Source organism: Arvicola amphibius, chromosome 8, assembly GCF_903992535.2.
Source record: "Arvicola amphibius chromosome 8, mArvAmp1.2, whole genome shotgun sequence".
In the NCBI taxonomy this organism is placed as follows: domain Eukaryota; kingdom Metazoa; phylum Chordata; class Mammalia; order Rodentia; family Cricetidae; genus Arvicola; species Arvicola amphibius.
In genome coordinates this window covers 104,635,535-104,653,840 of record NC_052054.1, presented here as the reverse complement: position 1 = coordinate 104,653,840, position 18,306 = coordinate 104,635,535, and the positions used below count along the sequence as shown (strand labels likewise).

At 38.3% G+C, this 18,306-nt stretch overlaps 1 protein-coding gene across 1 annotated transcript in view; it reads left to right on the top strand.

The window, feature by feature from the left end:
* Gigyf2 (GRB10 interacting GYF protein 2) overlaps positions 1–18,306 on the top strand; it is a 138,606-nt gene that overhangs the window by 73,717 nt on the left and 46,583 nt on the right. The window contains 6 exon segments of the mRNA XM_038338585.1: positions 8,097–8,276; positions 11,654–11,871; positions 11,964–12,126; positions 12,206–12,394; positions 16,699–16,895; positions 17,760–17,919. Of these exon segments, the coding sequence (XP_038194513.1) occupies positions 8,097–8,276; positions 11,654–11,871; positions 11,964–12,126; positions 12,206–12,394; positions 16,699–16,895; positions 17,760–17,919 (1,107 nt within the window).

Here is an 18,306-nt window from a genome sequence, read left to right as displayed (position 1 = left end):
GTCATTCTTCCCCCAAAAAGCAGGGCATTAGCATATCTGCCCCTATCTTGAACCAGTAGGTAAGGCAGAAAAGAATGTCATTCAATTTAGGAAACCACTCCCACCTAAAATAAAAAATTTTTTTGACTCTATAGTCTACTGTGCCTTCAACTTATGATTTCTTTGCCTCAGCCTCACAAGAACTGAGATTATAGACATGTACCACTGTGCCTGACAGACTTTTCAATAATATACTATAGTTTAGACTGTATTGACACAAAGATGATATAGTAAGTTAATCAATGTCTTTACTAGGTGTGGTGGCTCATATCTATAATGTCAGCCATTGGTCAGCTGAGGCAGTAGGATTGCTGCGAGTTTGAAGCCAGCCTCAGCTACACACTGACACCCACACATATACACACGAACGTGCACCCACACATTGACTTATATGAAGTAGTTTTCTGATTCTGAGATACTTCCAACTTGAGAGCCTGCCGTGGACAGTGACCATTGATGGCTGACTTTAGAAGTGGGCCTTTGACTTTGGGGAGCTCAGTATTTTCATGACAGTCACTCAAGTATCTAAATCATTGGAAGATGGTACTATCTGCTTGGCTGAGGTGACATTGGTAATGGCATATGAGATAATGCCACCTTCACCTTAAAAGACATAGTAGGTATGTCACAGTAAGGTAATTGGAGTAGGATCTAAAGGATCTCTTCTTTGTATGATCATAAATGTTACTGTTCCATTGATTTTTTTTTTGTTGTTGTTGTTAAGAATTGTAATGATTATGTATGGTGTCACAAACAAGTAAATTAGTCTTTATTAGATCCAAATCTTTGTCCCTAAAGGTACTGATTCCTATTTTAGCTGAAGTAGCTTAGTAAATAGTCTACAAATACACTACAGTTTTCTTTAAAATGACAAAGGATTTGTTGGAGTGCAGTATTTTGCCTACTCTCGTATCTGGTCTGTCTGACTGATTGCATGTATTCTTAACTTATGTAACTGTTAAAAATACCTACACTCCAGTTTTGCATGGTGAAAGTTGACAGGCAGCTTCTGGGTGTGCTGTCAACACACTATGAGTGTTGAGAGCTCTGGGGATGGGGACATATGCCCATTGTTTGAGGTACTTTTTCAGAGACATTCTTACATACTGCAGCTCCCCTAGTCGTCCACCCAGAAGGCGCTGAGCTTTCAGGACTGTGCTCACCAGCTGAGCAGAGATTAGGCTGCAAAAGTTTAGAGACTTCTAGAGTAGACTTTAAACTCCTATTTTCACCTCTCTGAAATTATGTTTATAAGTAACTGTTAAGAACAAGGGGAAGTAAGTGTCTATACTTGCATGGGATTCCCTTTCACTACTTAGTAGAGAAATACAAAGTTAATTGCTACAAAAATTTGCACATAAACAAGCTTCAAAAGTCTGTCCCATAATTCCGCTTTTGCTTTTGGAGTTTGGGTACTTGTAAGCTCCAAGTTTCACAGCTGTAGATTTTGTTGGCTGAATGCCTCTGTGCTCCATCTGAAGTTTTCCATAAACACCATTTTTGGCTGTGAGTCAAACATGCACACAGGTGCCCTTTTACCACTCCTTCTCCTTAGGAAGTCCACCCAGAAGACCAGGCAGAAGTCAGCACTCAGTTTTCATTTAATTTGTAGACGACTCCTATTCTGCCTTGATACGTGAAGGGAGAAACAAGTATGTACTGTCATTGGGGGATACTACTTGTACATAATATACTACATATGTATTTAACTGCTTTTATATGCCTTAAATGACTATGATAAGTGCATAAAATATTCTGTAGGCAATATTATTTTCTGACACGGCAGCTCTGTTTACTATATTGAGCAGAAAAAAATTTGAGTTTTCTTTCTTTTTCTTTCTTATATTTACCTTTTGAAGATCTTAGACAGCATTAAGATTCTGAAAGCCTTAGACCATTTTCCCTGAAAAACAAAGTATCCTTGATCACAGCATACTTCCACTGTAGGGACTCTCAGTCCCAAGCTCACCCTTGATTGTAGCTTGGGAATAGCTGCTTTATCTAGTCTCTCTTTCCAGTGACTGCCTTCCTCAGATATTCCAGGCAGTTTTTAGGTGTGTACCAGCAGACAGCAAGCATGAGGGCTGTAGGGGTGGGGGCATATTTCTATTCCCTGAGATATTTTTAAAAAGAAAATTCTGATCTGTGTCTTTCTAATTGCTCTCTAGCCAGGAACTGTACAGTTTATAGACATGCATTTACAGAGTATTATATTAGAGTTAGATTCACTTTTAAATCATCTTCTTTATAAATTGAATTTTAAAAACTTACCAGAGTTCTTAGTTCTGATATATTACAGAGAGAAGAGTGAGTTTGAGTGCTGGGAAGGGCCCATGTGGGTGGTCCTCATTGTAGCTCTAGCTACCATAGAACACTTCAATTATTAGACACAAAAAGAGCCTAAGATAGCGTCTTTTAAACTGTGAATAACTTTGATGTTTGTCATTTAAGTTTCATCAAGAATACACAAATCTACCAGGCGTGGTGGCACATGCCATTTATCCCAGCACTTGGAAGGCAGAAGCAGGCAGATTTTTGTCCTGAAAATTAATCAAAACAAAAAGAGTACACATCTATATTACTTTAAAACTAGATTATACAAGTGAATCTCTTCGTCATTTCTACTTTTTGACCAAAACTTATACAACAGATACCTACTAATTAGAAAGAATTCCAAACTATTAGAGTAGTTCTTCATTCAGTGCCATTTTTAGCTATTAGTAGCACTTGGAAATACGTTTTTTCATATTGTTTGAAGCCACAGTTATTAATTTCTAGAACAAAACTTTTCTATTGGAGAAGTTAACCAATTTTTTCCAGAAATAAATATTTTGAAATTATTTTGGTAGAAATACTGAAATAAAGGTAGTTTCTGCTTATGGATGTTGACATCTCCTAAGTTTTACCAACTGTTGTCCTTTTGGAGCTTGGCAGACTTAAATCTTAGATCTTCCTTTTCCTACTTCAATTTTACTAGAATTTCCGGCTGTTTCCAATGGGCATAGTTGTGAGTAACCCACTGAGAGTAATGTAGTAGAGATGGATGAGGAGGTTGCAGGCCTAGGTTCTATTTCTGATTCATGACTCAGCTATGTGATCTTGGGAAACCACCCACAGGTATCCTTTTCCGCACAGGAACAATAGAGATGGTGAGGTTTAACTTAATCTCCTGTGGTTATTAAGACGATCAGGTGAACTATATCAGGACATTGTATCAACTATAGTGTATCAGGTCCTTTATTTCCATGTGCATCCCTGGTCTGTGGCCTAGAGAGCAGGCACTATGTTCAAGTCTGTCTTTGTGATCCTACTTGTGTAATTGTGTCTGTGTATGGAAGAGACATCCTGTTAACTTTTACTCTAGGTTTGAGTAAAACAGTCAAATAGCAAAGTAATACCATTTCTTTGGGAAAATATATGATAGTAATCACAAAAGCTGAATATGATGTGTACCCAAGGAAACATATCTCTTTGCTCACTAAAATTTGTATATAAGAATGCTCATAAATAAATACAGTTCATAATAACAAAAAGCAAGAAACAACCTAAATGTCAGCAATTTAAGAGCAATACATTGAAACTGTTCATACGGTGAAATCTTGTATACCAGTGTAAAAGAACAAGATATTTTTCAGGAGTATATTAATATTCCATTTATATAAAGAAGTTCGGGACTGGTGATATAGCTCAGTGAGTATGGTATTTGCTGTACAAGCCTGATGACTTAAGTTTAATCTCTGGAATCCATGTAAAGATAGAGAACTAGACTCACCCAGTTCTCTGTCTTTCACGTGTGGATTTTGGTGTGTATGCACCCAACACCCCAAATAAAACTCCTTAAAATCTCCCTCCCTTCCTCCCTCCCTCCCTCCCTCCCTCCCTCCCTCCCTCTCTCCCTCCCTCCCTCCCTCCCTCCCTCCCTCCCTCCCTCTCTCCCTCTCTCCCTCCTTCCCTCCCTCCCAGTCACAGTTTAGCCTCCTCCAAATAAAGGTTTTTTTTTTTTTTTTTTTTTTGTTTTTCGAGACAGGGTTTCCCTGTAGTTTCTAGAGCCCGTCCTGGAACTAGCTCTTGTAGACCAGGCTGGCCTCGAACTCAGAGATCCGCCTGCCTCTGCCTCCCGAGTGCTGGGATTAAAGGCGTGCGCCACCACCGCCCGGCTAAAGGTTTTTTTTTTTTAAAAGTCCTAAAGGACAAAACTAAGAAATCAGGATATTGTATAGATTTGAAAAGGCTGATGGGGGAATATGTGAAGATTTTTGAGAGTTTGTTTTTTCTAAACAAACAGCTATGGTGTTAATTTTGTACAATTGTTTGATTAAAAACCCAGTGAATTGCACATTTTTTATGTGTACACCCAAGAACATTGAGCTTTAATTAAAGGTTTTTGAAGAGGAGAGTAGGAGAGAGTGAAGTCTATTTACAAGTCCTCGAGTCTTTTTCACCCTTTTCTATGGAAAATGACTATGCGTCCTGAAGGTTAGATGTGGGATTATAAGGACTGTTGTCATATAAGTTTCCTTGCTTTACCAGTAATTCATAATTGAAACCTTTCTGTTGTTCATATTCATATGTAATATTTAGTATATATGTATATTAGTGAAAAGTATATGTTTCATAGTAATAGATATTTAGTAACTCAAATTTGAATTCTGTTAACTGATTTACTAGTGTTCATATCAGACCCACTCCTCTCAAATGAGAAATGTCAGGATATAACTGACTTACTGTCCTTACTAGGCGATGAATAATCATAGAGAAATATTTGCTTTCAGAAGTGGAAAATGGGACTATAAGGCAGCAGGAGTGTAGATTCCAGTGAGAGTTTACGCAGGCTCGGCTCTCTGGTGATGGTCTATACCCAGTCACTTGAAAAGCAAAAGCAGAAGGGTTACGTGAGCCCAACTGTTGAAAGCCTGTCTACAACATAGTGAGGGGAGGGAAGAACACTCATCTTGTTTCTGTGTATGTTTGTATATATGCATTAAATTGTGGCCTAGTTATGTGCCCAGTTCACTTGCTCTTGCTCTCTCTTTCTCATGTGCTGTCTCCCATGCTTGCTCCCGTGTGCTCATGCCCTCTCACTTCCACGCTCGTCTCACTATAGTATAGCTCAGGTTGCCTTGAACTTTTTGGCAGTCTTGTTTTAGCCTTCCAGTTTAAGACTGTAACATTATTAACACTTTGGTGATTTTAATTTTTATTTAATAAAGCCTCTAATAGTTTATTCTTTTAGGAAAAGTGATAATCGGTGTTTGGTGAGTTCTGCATTTTGCCATTAGTACTATATTGCTTACTTTAATATGCTCACTATTCCCAAGGTTCCATGTGGAAAAGCAGATGATGAAAATGAGTGGCTGGATTAGTTTAGTCTTCTGTAATTAGCACTTTGTGTTCTTACAGCTCAATAGCATTTGTGACCATTCCTCATTGTTTTTATATTCAAATATATTAAGGGTTTCTTCTAAATTTCTCTTTTGTGAGGGTAGCTACATTTTTCATGAAGCCATATAGCAAACATAGTATTTTATAAAGTATATTGGCCTCTCAATCTAAGCAGGAGAGCGTGGGAGGTCCTTTAGTGCAAGGAGTGAGTGTGTCTGTACTTTTTTTTCGTTATTTATTAAGCCTCAATGTTCTCAGTCATAAAATGGGAAAAATTAACTTCCTATAAGAAGAATTGGAAATGAAAAAATCAGTTAAGTGATTATTTTGGCCTTTGCATAATAGAGATGACCCCAGAACTTAGCTGAATGACTTTTGAGTTAAGGTCTTATTTAGCCCAGCTGGATTCAGACTCCTATGTGAACTTGTGATCCACAATCTACCTCCTGATTGCTGGGACTATGGACTGACTTATGCTACCATGCCATGCATGTTTATTTCTCTGCTTCATTTATTGGCTAGGTGTCTTGGGCTCTACTGACTCATGAGAAAGCAGTAAAATTTGTCTGCCCATTCTTTAGTCATTTTAAGGTGCTTTTGGGATTGGAACCACTTTCAATCTTATGTTTCTATAAGTGAAGAGCCTCAAGGCTTTGTAGTATGAGCTTCACAGCAGGTACCATGGGGTAGCTGACTTTTTTTCAGAGAACGATTCCAAGATGCTTGAAGAGAGAGGCCTTTTAAATTTTAGAATCAGAGCTGGGCATGGTGATACCCAGCTTTAATCCCAGTACTCAAAAAGATAGAGGCAGGCCAGCTTGGTCTATATAGTAGACTTATATAGTAGACTATAGACTATATAGTAGACTTATAAGTTTATTATATAGACTATATAGTAGACTTATATAGTAGACTTCCAGACCAGCCAGGGTTACACAGTGAGACCCTGTCTCCAAAAAACCACCACCACCACCACCACCAAAAAACAACTTTAGATTCAGAAAGTGACATTATTTTAGGTATATTCTGTTTTTTGGCAGTAAGTTCAGCTCACCCTCAAGGGAAAATTACTACATGGAGACTAACAGCTAGGGATTATTAGGGGGATCCTGGAAAAGCAAATAGTGTTTTTCCTAGCAGACGATGTCTTTTCTCCCTTCTAAGAGTTTTTTATTGCATTTTAAGTCTCTCTCTCTCTCTCTCTCTCTCTCTCTCTCTCTCTCTCTCTCTCTCTCTCTCTCTCTCTCCCTCTCCCCCTCTCTCCCTCTCTCCCTCTCCCTCTCTTCCTCTCTTCCTCTCTTCCTCTCTCTCTCCCCTGTGTGTGTGTAGTGAGGTGCATGTGTGTGAAGGTCAGATGACAACTTTGGAAGTCAGTTCTCTCCTTCTACTATTTGGTTGCCAGGGGTTAAACTCAGGTTGTCATGTTTGATAGCAAGTACCATTACCCACTGAGCTGTCTAGCTACCCCGATCTAAGGTATTTTTTTATTTAGTTGGAATAATACCTGCTAACAATGAAAAACTGAATGTTAAATCTTAGTATGTATAAAATGTAATATAACTAGAAACAAGGATTTCCTCATTGAACTCCTTCTTCTTTTTAAAACTTTCATTATGAATTAATTGAAAGGATTTGTTACCAAGAGAACATGTAACTTGCAGATTGAGGGTTTCAGTTTTCTTCTAGTTCTTCATTTTCAGCTATTGTGAGATTTTGTAAGACGTTACATATCAGCATATATCAGTTTGGCTTACCTTGCCTACAGTTTTTTTTTTTTTAATCAGTAACTATGGAGACATTGTTAGATAGCATGGCTTTGAATTCTGTCCAAAAATCAATTTGTCATATTCCTCTATTGCTGAGTAAATGAGTCTTTACAATACACTGCCTTCACTTTTGAATTTCCAATCTGTTTTTTAGTAAAATTAGTTGAAATATATACGTTTTCTGATCTTGGAGACTTAAACTCATGCCAGTTGGTTATATAAGTTAAGGTGATATAATTAAAAATGTCTTTTAAAAAAGCGTATGCTGATAGGGGAAGACTGGCAAAATGTTCAATTGAATGAAAATTTTAATATTACAAAAGAGTATGTTATCCTCAGGGAATGTGTTACACATTATAAATGACTGAATGTACACATGGGCAGTGTTTGGAAGATTTTATAGGAAACTAATGGTTTCTTTTCTTAGTTCTGGGGACTAATTCTGTGGAGTTCTTATGTAGAAGGAAAATTAGTTGGATTTTCAGTGTATGTCCTTTTTTGGTAAAGGATTTATTTTATTTTATGTGTATGAGTGTTTTGATTCCATGTATGCATGTTCACCACATTCATGTCTGGTGTCAGCAGGGGCCAGAAGAGGGTTTTGTATGGGTGCTGGGAACAGAACCAGGATTCTTAGCAAGTGCTCTTAACTGTGAGCCATCGTTCTAGCTCCTCATTGTATGCCTTTTAAAATTGCACATACTATTTTTGTTTATTATTTTTAATTGCTGAATCTTTGAACATTCAGCTTTTAGAAAAGCGTAATATTTATGTATATATGCAGTTAGTTTATTAACTTTTTTTGAACATTGAAAGGAACAGATAGGGAGAAAGTTTGAAATATTACTTGTTTTTCAAAATCTTTACTGGTAAAATCCCGTATTAACTTACCATATTTTATCTTTATAGGGAGACCAAATTTTGAGGAAAGTGGACCAACATCTATGGGGAGAAAGCATGAATTTATACGGTCAGAAAGTGAAAACTGGCGAATCTTTAGAGAGGAACAAAATGGAGAAGATGAAGATGGAGGTTGGCGGTTAGCTGGATCAAGAAGGGATGGAGAGAGGTGGCGGCCTCACAGCCCTGGTAAGAGTTGTGTTGTATACCGCACAAAGGAACTGAAATGAGAGCTTGCTAAAAATGTTTGGGATTTAATGGAAAAGAAAAATAATTTGTTTCTTTCTTAAAAAGAAATCATTTATACTGTCATAGCTCAGTCTTTTTTACTACAAAAATATTTCAACAAAATAATTCCCCAACACATCTACTCAGTTGATTGAAATCACTTTTCTGTTTTCCTGGGGCAAATAGTGTAGTTTAATAGGAAGCACCTGCCTGCATTTGCAAGCATGGGGGAGGAGTTCATTCAATTTGTCTACCTCTTAATCTTTAATCTGACTGTAGCATTCTTTAAAACTTAATAGGGAATATTAAAAAAATATTTACAAATGTATAACTATATGTTTGGAATGTGTATTATCTTCATGGGTATTTTTCCTGAACAAGAAAGGATTATTCTTCCCCTTTTCTCTCCCTTGAAAATGTCATTGGGGGCCGGGCGATGGTGGCGCACGCCTTTAATCCCAGCACTCGGGAGGCAGAGGCAGGCGGATCTCTGTGAGTTCGAGACCAGCCTGGTCTACAGAGCTAGTTCCAAGCCAAAGCCACAGAGAAACCCTGTCTTGAAAAACCAAAAAAAAAAAAAAAAAAAAATGTGATTGGGGGAGAAGGAGACTTTATTTGAAGAATAAACTTTAAACTTAGGTCAGGAATAATCACAAGTTTATTCTTTTGTCCTCCTGACTTAGAAAAGAGAACAAGAGTAGTAATGATTAGTAAATTTCTAAGTTTTTTTTTTTTTTGGACTCTTAATGTTTCAAACCATTCTTGGGCATTAGCTATGCCAATAATTGAAGACACTGGTGCTTTGTGAAGCTCCTTTGCTCCAGTCCTCATGATGCTCAGATGTACTGGAGCTTGAATAGTGGGGTCACATAAACAGAATGTGTGTCAGCCCTGTGAAGCATAATAATGCCAGCTGTATGCCAGAGAAGGTTACCTAAGTAGTGGATACTATAACAATGTTAGTATTTTTCTCATTTTAAAGTCAGGTTGTTAGCCAGACCTTTCACCTAGCTGACACACAGGCATTTAGTTTGTTACCGAGTGGTATGTAGATAAAAACATAATAAAATTAACCTTTTGATAAAAGTCTAATGATTATATCAGTTCTTTACAGCTGCCCCTTGGGCAGATTTTCTGTCATGAGTGGGCATTGTTTATATCATAGGATCTGAGCAGTTCTCCTGAGTCTGTATCCTAGGCAACCACATGTCATAGTTCTGTTCAAGGCATTGCAGCATTTTGTGCTGAGCTTGCCTGTAAGGAGAGAGGGGTTGTAGACTTATGTTCCCAATAAGCATTCAGTGAAGAATGGACAGAATCTGGGCTGAAGGAGAAGAGAAATTCCAGCTGGTCAAAAACAAACAAGGTGAATGTTTTGGAAGATGAACAGTGCCTCTGAGCCCGTGTGTGTGATGCTGAGACTGTTAACAGGAGTTAGGTCAGCGGTTAGTGCTCGTCTTCTACTGCTGTCCTTTCCCAGCAGCTTAGAATCTGGTCATATCATATTCCTTCTTCTAAATCATTCCTCATTTGTTTTGTTGTCAGCCTCTCAGTCTACTTCTGCCCCACCTGTCCATGTATTTTTAAAAGATGTTTTATGGGATAAAGATAAAAGAGATCTGGAGAAAACTTTTTTTATTTTGTGAATATGTTTTACTTTTGGACCTGACATATTTGAAAATCTATTCTGATTACTTAGTTGTTTTAAGTTAATTTCCACCTCTTAGATTATAATCTTTTATTAGAGTTAGAGTAATTTTCAGTATAATATTTTAGATTGATTTATCTTCTGAAAATTTCTCACTTTATTCTAGATGTAAATCCCATATAAAGCTATGGTCAGCCTTAGTAAGTTGTCTGCCTCAGTTGCTACATTTAGTTTCATGAGTAAAATTTTACTAACTCTTGGCAAGACAACGTATGGGATGTAGTTTTATTAAAGCGGGGCTCACAGCTGGATATAGCTGAAGATAGGGCTCAGAGGACAGGGAAGCCTCCACTCTGGGAGATGAACTTAGGAAACTCAGTAAGAGGGAAACAGGAGCTGAGTGCCTAGAAGGATAGATTCCTATCGGTGTGCATACTTAGACTGTTTAGACATGATAGCACTGGACAGCCGACTCTGGAATCTAACATTTGATCATGAAGACTCCTTTTGAGTAATGGCTCTAGCCTTACATTTAAACAAAGCATATATAAAATTCTGTGCTCTCAGCAGGTAGTAAATGTTTTACCTATGGAAGTATCTGTTCTTTTTTGAACTTAAGTTCTGTATTTAACATCTGTTTTTGGCATCTTAATTTTTTCCACAGTATTTTTCCCCCTCCATTCCCATTCTACAGTATTTTTTAGATTGTTTCTTTTAGCAAATTTGGCCTCAGGAGTAAGAGCATTTCATTTTGGCATCGTTTTCTCCCTGAGAGTCAAGACTAGAAAATAAAGGTTTAAAAACCACCTTTCTTTTGGGACTTTTAGATGTGGATTGGACAAATGTAGCAAGAGCTTCCCTTTTCCTCTTAAAAAGAGTACTTTTGTTTTAAAAAAGTACCTTGACTGGGCAGGCTTTTTTTCTGTTGGAAAGTAGATTCAGTAAAAAGTATGCTGGGGTGGATTCAGGAATGCCCCTGGGGCTGTTAGACAGGGAGAAGTAAGAACAGAGGAAAGTTGAAGGGAGGAAGTACACTGCTGTGGGTAAGCGGCAGAGGATGCAGAACAGGGCAACCCTGCTCTGCCCCTGTGCTGGGAGATTGCCATATAAAATCTCGGGCATCATAACCTATTAGTGCCGAAATTTCATGAATTGTTGTTGTTGTTGTTGTTGGAGGTCAGAATTATAAGCAAGAAAGTAACACTAGTAATTAGGTACGGTGAGTTTGATATTATGAGTTGACACAGGAGCTGTTATAATTCAGAGTAATGTTTTTGTAAGAAGGGTACTGTTTTAATACCTACCAAAGAGAGGACATGAACTTTAATTCAGAAAGACAGCCAGTATTCTAAGTCTTGGCTAGGAGTGGACCATACAAGTAATTAATCAGTGCTCACTGAATGACCTAATTATTCAGAGTGCATATTTTGAATATAGTATCCTTTCAGTGTGCTTTGTTCTAAATTTATCTTTTAAATAACAAACATGCCACAAACTTTGAAGGTAAATACTGTTGTCACTTAGTGATGGTAAATGATCTGAGCTCAGTTCTCCTGATTTTTTTCTTTAGATGGCTGATCTATTAGAATTTGTTCTTAGTTGTCATTGTCTTCTTTATTTTATAACCATTATTTTCTTTTTCAAATACTGTCATAAACCTTTCCTAAGTTTTCTGTCTTTCTCAACTCAGATGGCCCTCGTTCTACAGGCTGGAGGGAACACATGGAACGTCGCCGGAGGTTTGAGTTTGATTTTCGAGATCGAGATGATGAGCGGGGTTACCGAAGAGTGCGCTCTGGCAGTGGGAGCGTAGATGACGACAGGGATAGCTTGCCGGAATGGTGTTTAGAGGACGCTGAAGAAGAAATGGGCACATTTGACTCCTCTGGAGCATTCCTCTCTCTAAAAGTAAGAAATTTGTTTTAAATGCCATGACAGGCACTGACCTTACACCAAAGCCAAATATACTGTTAACCTTTGAATTTACTTTCTTGCTACAGAAAGTGCAGAAAGAACCTATTCCTGAAGAGCAGGAAATGGACTTCAGGCCTGTGGAGGAGGGAGAAGAGCGCTCTGACTCTGACAGCAGCCATAATGAAGAGGCCAAAGAACCTGATAAGGCAAATTGGAAAGAGGGAGAAAAAACAGACAGAGCAGGAGCTGGTAAGGCCCATTTTGTCTTACTGAATTTCACTTAAACAAAAACTTCCCAGAATTCACTTACTATGGCTTTGTGTTCCAGAAGCTAATGAGGAAGCACCTCAAACATCATTATCATCGGCTAGACCAGGTACCCCTTCAGATCATCAGCCTCAAGAAGCACCACAGGTGGAGAGGAAAGATGAACCCAAAGCTGAACAAATGGAAAAACCTGACGAAGAGAGTAGGGTAGAAACTAGCCTCCCAGTTAAGGTGCCCAGCAGAGGGGATGGTATGTATTTATGAAAGTAGACCTAAAATGTGATTTTGCTGAGACCAGTGGTAACTGGTGCGACACCTTTTACTTAAGTGGGGTGGGAAGTCCTTCTGTCTATGTGTTGCTTTTATTGGTTAACGAATAAAGCTGTTTCAGCCAGAGGCCTAGTAGAATAGGGTAAGGCGGGAGTTCCAAGCAGATAGAGAAGATAGTATGCAGAGTCAGTGAGAAGTCATGTAGGTGCCAGAGGAGAAAGATGCTGAGCTGTTGGGTGGAACCTTGCCGGTAGGCCACAACCTTCATGATAAAATATAAAATAATAGGAATGGGTTAGTTTAAGAATGTAAGAACTAGCCAATAAGAAGTTAAAGCTAATAGGCTAAGCAGTATTTTAATTAATACAGTTTATGTGTGTTACTTGGGGATTCTGGGCAGCTGGGAAACGAATGAACAGCCTCTGCCAACACCACTAAACTGTTTTCAGGGGATGAGCGATTGGAGTAGGTATCATTACCAGTAAATGCAGTCAGATGTTACTTTCCTCATGTCTCCAAATCTCAGAATTTATGGAAACAGGGCTAAAATTTGTAAGAATGGAGATAAGCACCTCAGTTCCTAAGGTGATGTAGCTGTCTTGACTCCATTTGTACATTTGTTTGGGATCCTCTGTATTTGTTGGATTCCCATAGCAGATGGTTGCCTTCCATCTAGTATCATATTTCAACCTCACACAAAAATACCATTGTCCCAAGGGAACAGGAGGAGTACCTGGGTCAGTGTGGAAGTTGATCTTCACCTTTGCTAGAAAGCAAATCTTTACACATCTTTTATAGTGTTAACTATATTTATTTGAATCACTCATACATCTTAAAAACACTATTGTGTATTTCTTTGATTATTCACTTAAATATTGTATTGTAATGGCTGATATTGAAGAACTCAGTCACCATAAGAGTCTGCCCTTGGTAACATGGCCTGCTAGACTTGGATCTGTCTATCACATAACTTCCTGTAGTTTCAACATCAGCTCTTTTATCTCCCCCACATTGTGCTTACCACCCTAAAAATGTTTTTGGCCTTGATTTGTGCTGTTTTTGTTTTTGTTTTCTTTCTGTTTGTGCCTCTCTGTATAGCTGAAACTTTATTCCCTTCTTGTTAGGTTGTTGTCTTCTGTTTCTTAGAAACTAGTACTGTTATGTGGTTAAGATAACAGTGTTGTATGTATTCACCTAACAAAACAATATTCTAAAGATTGAGGTGTATTTCTGTCTCCCCACCCCCAGAATAATATATTGAAGATCTGAACCAAAAATTTGTTTTCAGGCTGGGTGGTAGTGATACATGCCTTTAATGCCAGCACTTGGGAGGCAGAGGCAGCCGGATCTAGGCCAGGCTGCTTTACAGAGTGAGTTCCAGGGTTACACAGAGAAACCCTGTCTTGAAAAACAAAAACATTTTTTTTTTCAGTCTTTTGTGACTTGAACAAATTAAGAAATACTTGTATCTGTGTATCTGTGCTATGGGACTTAGACCTCTTTTTTTTTTTTCTTAAATATTTTCTTTGAGAATTACACACACACAATGTATTTTGATCCTGTGTAAATCTCTTTCCCTCCAACCCAGTCCAGTTTTCTCTGGACCTTTCCTAACACATCTCCCTCTCTGCCACACCACAAGCTCCCACCCCCTTTTTTAAAATAACTCACTAAGACCAGATAGGTCTGCCCATGTGCACAGGTATGTGAAGCCATCCTCTGGAGCACGCACAATCTGTGAGTAGTCACATCCCTAAAGAAAAATGAGCAGCTGTTTGCTCATAACTTTTCAGCTGGGAGAACGATTTTCGTCTCTTGAGACCTGTTTGATTCATAATAGTTGTTTCTTGGTGTTTTGTGCCTAAGAGTAGATCAAAAACCTTATTCAAGAAAATCACGAAGTCTAGATATGTATATTTTGAGAATTCTTATTAGGTGTGTATTAAAGGTTATTCCAGATTTTTTTAAAATTTATTTTATTTTATTTTTTTTTTTTGGTCTGGAATTAAATGTGTGCCTATTAAGACCTAGAGGAAAAATAAGACTTTACTGTTAGCAGGCTCTTGGGATGGTTCTGGAGCTAGGTAGTCTTAAAAGACGACCTTGAAATAGAAAGTAGAATTTGGAGGTATAGATAAAATCGGATCAATTGAGAGAACATTGTAGTACCAGGACTACATTGTAGAACAATGAAAGTACAGTGAGGAAAATAAGACTGATGGTGTAATTGAGCAAGAAACAGTTTTATTTATTACATTTATTCCCTCCCACCCCCACATGAGTATGTTTACATGTTACATGCACATATGTACCGACAAGTAGAATTTAGAAACCAGCTTCTAAGAGTTACTTATCCTGTTCTACCATATAGGTTCTGGAAATTGAGCTCAGTCTGTCAAGTTTACCTAGCAGGTACCCCAAACCTCTGAGCCATTTTGCTGTTATCTCAGGTCACCCCCTCTCCCTTTAAAAATAGGTACCATGTGTGCTTAAGAAGGTTGGTAGAAAATATTGTTGGAACTTAGATTTGATAGCTTTATGTAGGGTATCCAGACACATAGGCTACTATGTGACCTGAACTTCTGCCTAGACACAATGAGGTAGGCAGTGCACTTATAAATTGAGGTAGTAGCGGATGAGATTTTAGTCAAAAATTGACAAACTTAGTTATTGATTATACATCATGGTGGGAAAGTGAGAGACAAAAACAGCTAAAGTAGCTCAGACAATTAGTTACCAGAAAACAAATAGAAGTCGAAGAGCTCATTTGAGAGGGGAATGATTAAATTCTGTTTAGAACTTTGGCTGTGAATCATGAAGAAGAATGAGAGTTGACCAGAAAAAGTTGTAAATGAGGGGACTGTAGCTGGATGGGAGTAGTTTAGAGCCAGGGGGATAGTAAGAATCTAAAGTTCTAGCTGGGTCCATTGTGGTGACACAGGCCTGTAATCCCAGCAGTTGGTAATTAGGAGGATGGAGAGATAGAGGCCATAAAATGAAGAGCACAATGACAAAACCATACAATTTGTAGGGGCAAGGAAAAGAGAGAACTGAAAACAGAAGCTTGAATAATTCTTAGTTTTAGATGTGAGAGCCTACAAGTGCAGGAAGGAGGTGGATCGTTCAATCCTCGATTTGGGATCAGTAATGTCTGTTGCTCCATATTATCTAATGATGGCAAGGGAAAATCATTGAATCTAGCAGTTTTGTGTCACTGTGTATCTTTGACAGGGTGCTTTACTGATGAGAAGGGGCACATAGAAGTTCTGTCTATCAGGTGTAGGTGGTGGTCACACAAAAGAGGCAGCATGTATAACCTGGACTTAAGAAAAAAATGGCAATGCTTGAGGGGAGCAAGCACTTGAAGAGGCTCTTTGTAATTGAACAGACAAGGTTTTAAAGGAGAAACTGCAATTTGGCCTAGTTACACCATCTTCCACATTTGTTTTAGGAGCCTCTATACTGAGAGGTTTCAACTAGCAACCTCAGCAAGGGCTAGAGAGATGGCTTAGTGATTAAAAGCACTGGCTCTTCCAGAGGACCTGGGCTCAAATCCTAGTACCCGTATGATAGCTCACAACTGTTTGTAACTCCACTTCCAGGGCATCTGACACCTCCACACAGATATAAATGCAAGTAGAACACCAATGCATATAAAATTAAAGGGAGGGTGAGAGAGAGAGAGAGAGGAGAGGAAATATTTAAACTGTAGTGGTAGCTCATTCTTTTAATTTCAGCATCCTGGAGACTTCAGGAGGTAGAGAGAGGTGGATGTCTGAGTTAAGCCCAGCCTAGTCTACAGAGTGAGTTCCAAAAAGCTCTCTTCTGTGCCCCCCCCCCAAAAAAAGAGGAAACAAAGTTAAAAAAAAAAAGCCCTACACTGGTAAGACTCTTAAAGCCTATACTATATTACCACTTGAGACAGGTATTTAAGGTTATTACAGGGGCTTTCCATACACATTTTGATGAGATGACATGTCTTTGAAAAGCTTTGAGTATCTTATTCTTTACTATTTAGAGGCCTGCTCTTTCTGAATGGAGTAGATTGACTGATATCACTAATTATTGGCTAGACGCTATAGTGACATTGCTAGAAAGAAGCTTTATGGACTTTTAAACGTCGTTCTAGGGACATATACTGCATTTTTCCATAGGAAGTAGCTTCGGGGTCGACATCTCAGTCAGGCCTATACAGTAGACTGTTCCACTTATTAATGTACAATTAACCTTGAGATGTCTCCACATTTATAAGAACATTCATTACTCTATATTCTTTCCCTTTAGAAACAGTGCCTGCCTCTCAGCAACCCTCCACAAAGCTTCCTCCAGATACAGCCTCTCCTCTCGTCATTCTTCCACCTCCTGTTCCCACTCCTGCTTCTGCCTCACGGCCAGTTGAGACAGCAGCCATTGAGGCTCCTGGTATGGGCAGTGTTTCCACAGAGCCAGATGATGAAGAGGGCCTCAAACACCTGGAACAGGTGAAATCAGGTTACTTTATCCTCTCCTCTCAAACTTCCATGTATATCCCAATACAGAAGTTTTATACACCAGGTCTTAAAGTACTGGAAAAACTGTTTGGTTATTTAATGTTTGTGTGAGTAATTGTCTTTCAGATCATTTCATGCTCTTAAGTTTCTGCTATGTAGTAGTCATGTCAGGCTATTTTTTGCTCTTCTGCGATTGCCCTTAGCTGTTTTCTTTTCTTTTCTTTTTGGACATTAATGGAATGCTAAAAATGGTGAATACAAGCAGCTGTGGATGGTCCCTGTGTGTTTTGTGTTCTTTACTTCAAGTACAGCAGGAATAATGGTTAAAAGCCTCAGGATTTTAGTTAACATTTTTATTCACATCTGTGTTTCCCGAAGATGTGTAACAACACATGAAAAATAAATGAGTTGATTTTTCTGTAGAAGAACTTCTCTTTCCTTTAGGTTGGTTGAGGTTAGAGACAGGAAATGTAGAAGGAAGGATTAGTGATGTGTTAGTGAAACTTGTAATTTATTTGGAATTGTATTAGTTGAGCCTTTTATTCTCTTAACATCTCTACACAGACATGAAGGTTTGTGGAAACAATCTAGAATGGGACAACAGCATATCTTAAACCTTTATTTGAAGCCTAGGCTTTGATCCATACCAGTTTGTATTTCAATCTAGTTGGTTTATATTGTGTCTTTGATCTATATATTTTTTTTCTAAGATGGGATTAGGTTGTTAATGGTTTTGTTCCTTGCATAATGTCTTTCATAAATCAAGTAGTTCAAAAACAGTGATCATTATTACTAGCCTTATAATATGAATTCGAGATCATTTGTTCCCTGAATCCTTTTATCTTCTGTTACTAGCAAGCCGAGAAGATGGTGGCTTATCTCCAAGACAGTGCACTAGATGATGAAAGATTGACATCAAAACTGCAGGAGCACAGAGCTAAGGGAGTGCCGATTCCACTGATGCACGAAGCAATGCAAAAGTGGTATTACAAAGACCCTCAGGGGGAAATCCAAGGTAAACAGCCCATTTTCACTTTAAGTACTGAAGTATCTATGTCACTTTCAGAACCTCCTGAGAAGGGGTGTTTGTTTAATGTTTGTTTGCATAATAGAAAACAAAGTCCACAGAGTTTCTTTGTAAATACAAAGAAGATCACATAGGAAAAGGAACACAAGTAGAGAGTGATGACCAAAATGTCAACAGTATCAGCAAGTGGTTTGTGCATTATCTGAGCTCCACACATCCCAGCTGGGTAAGAGGCAGGTAATGATTCTCTGTGCTTTGATACCTAGACCAACAGAAAATGATGGCAGCAGTTTTGGAGAACCTTGACTGATTTGCTGAAATAGACCTGCTATATATAAACAACAGAGAATTACTAAAATGACTAAGAAAAGATTG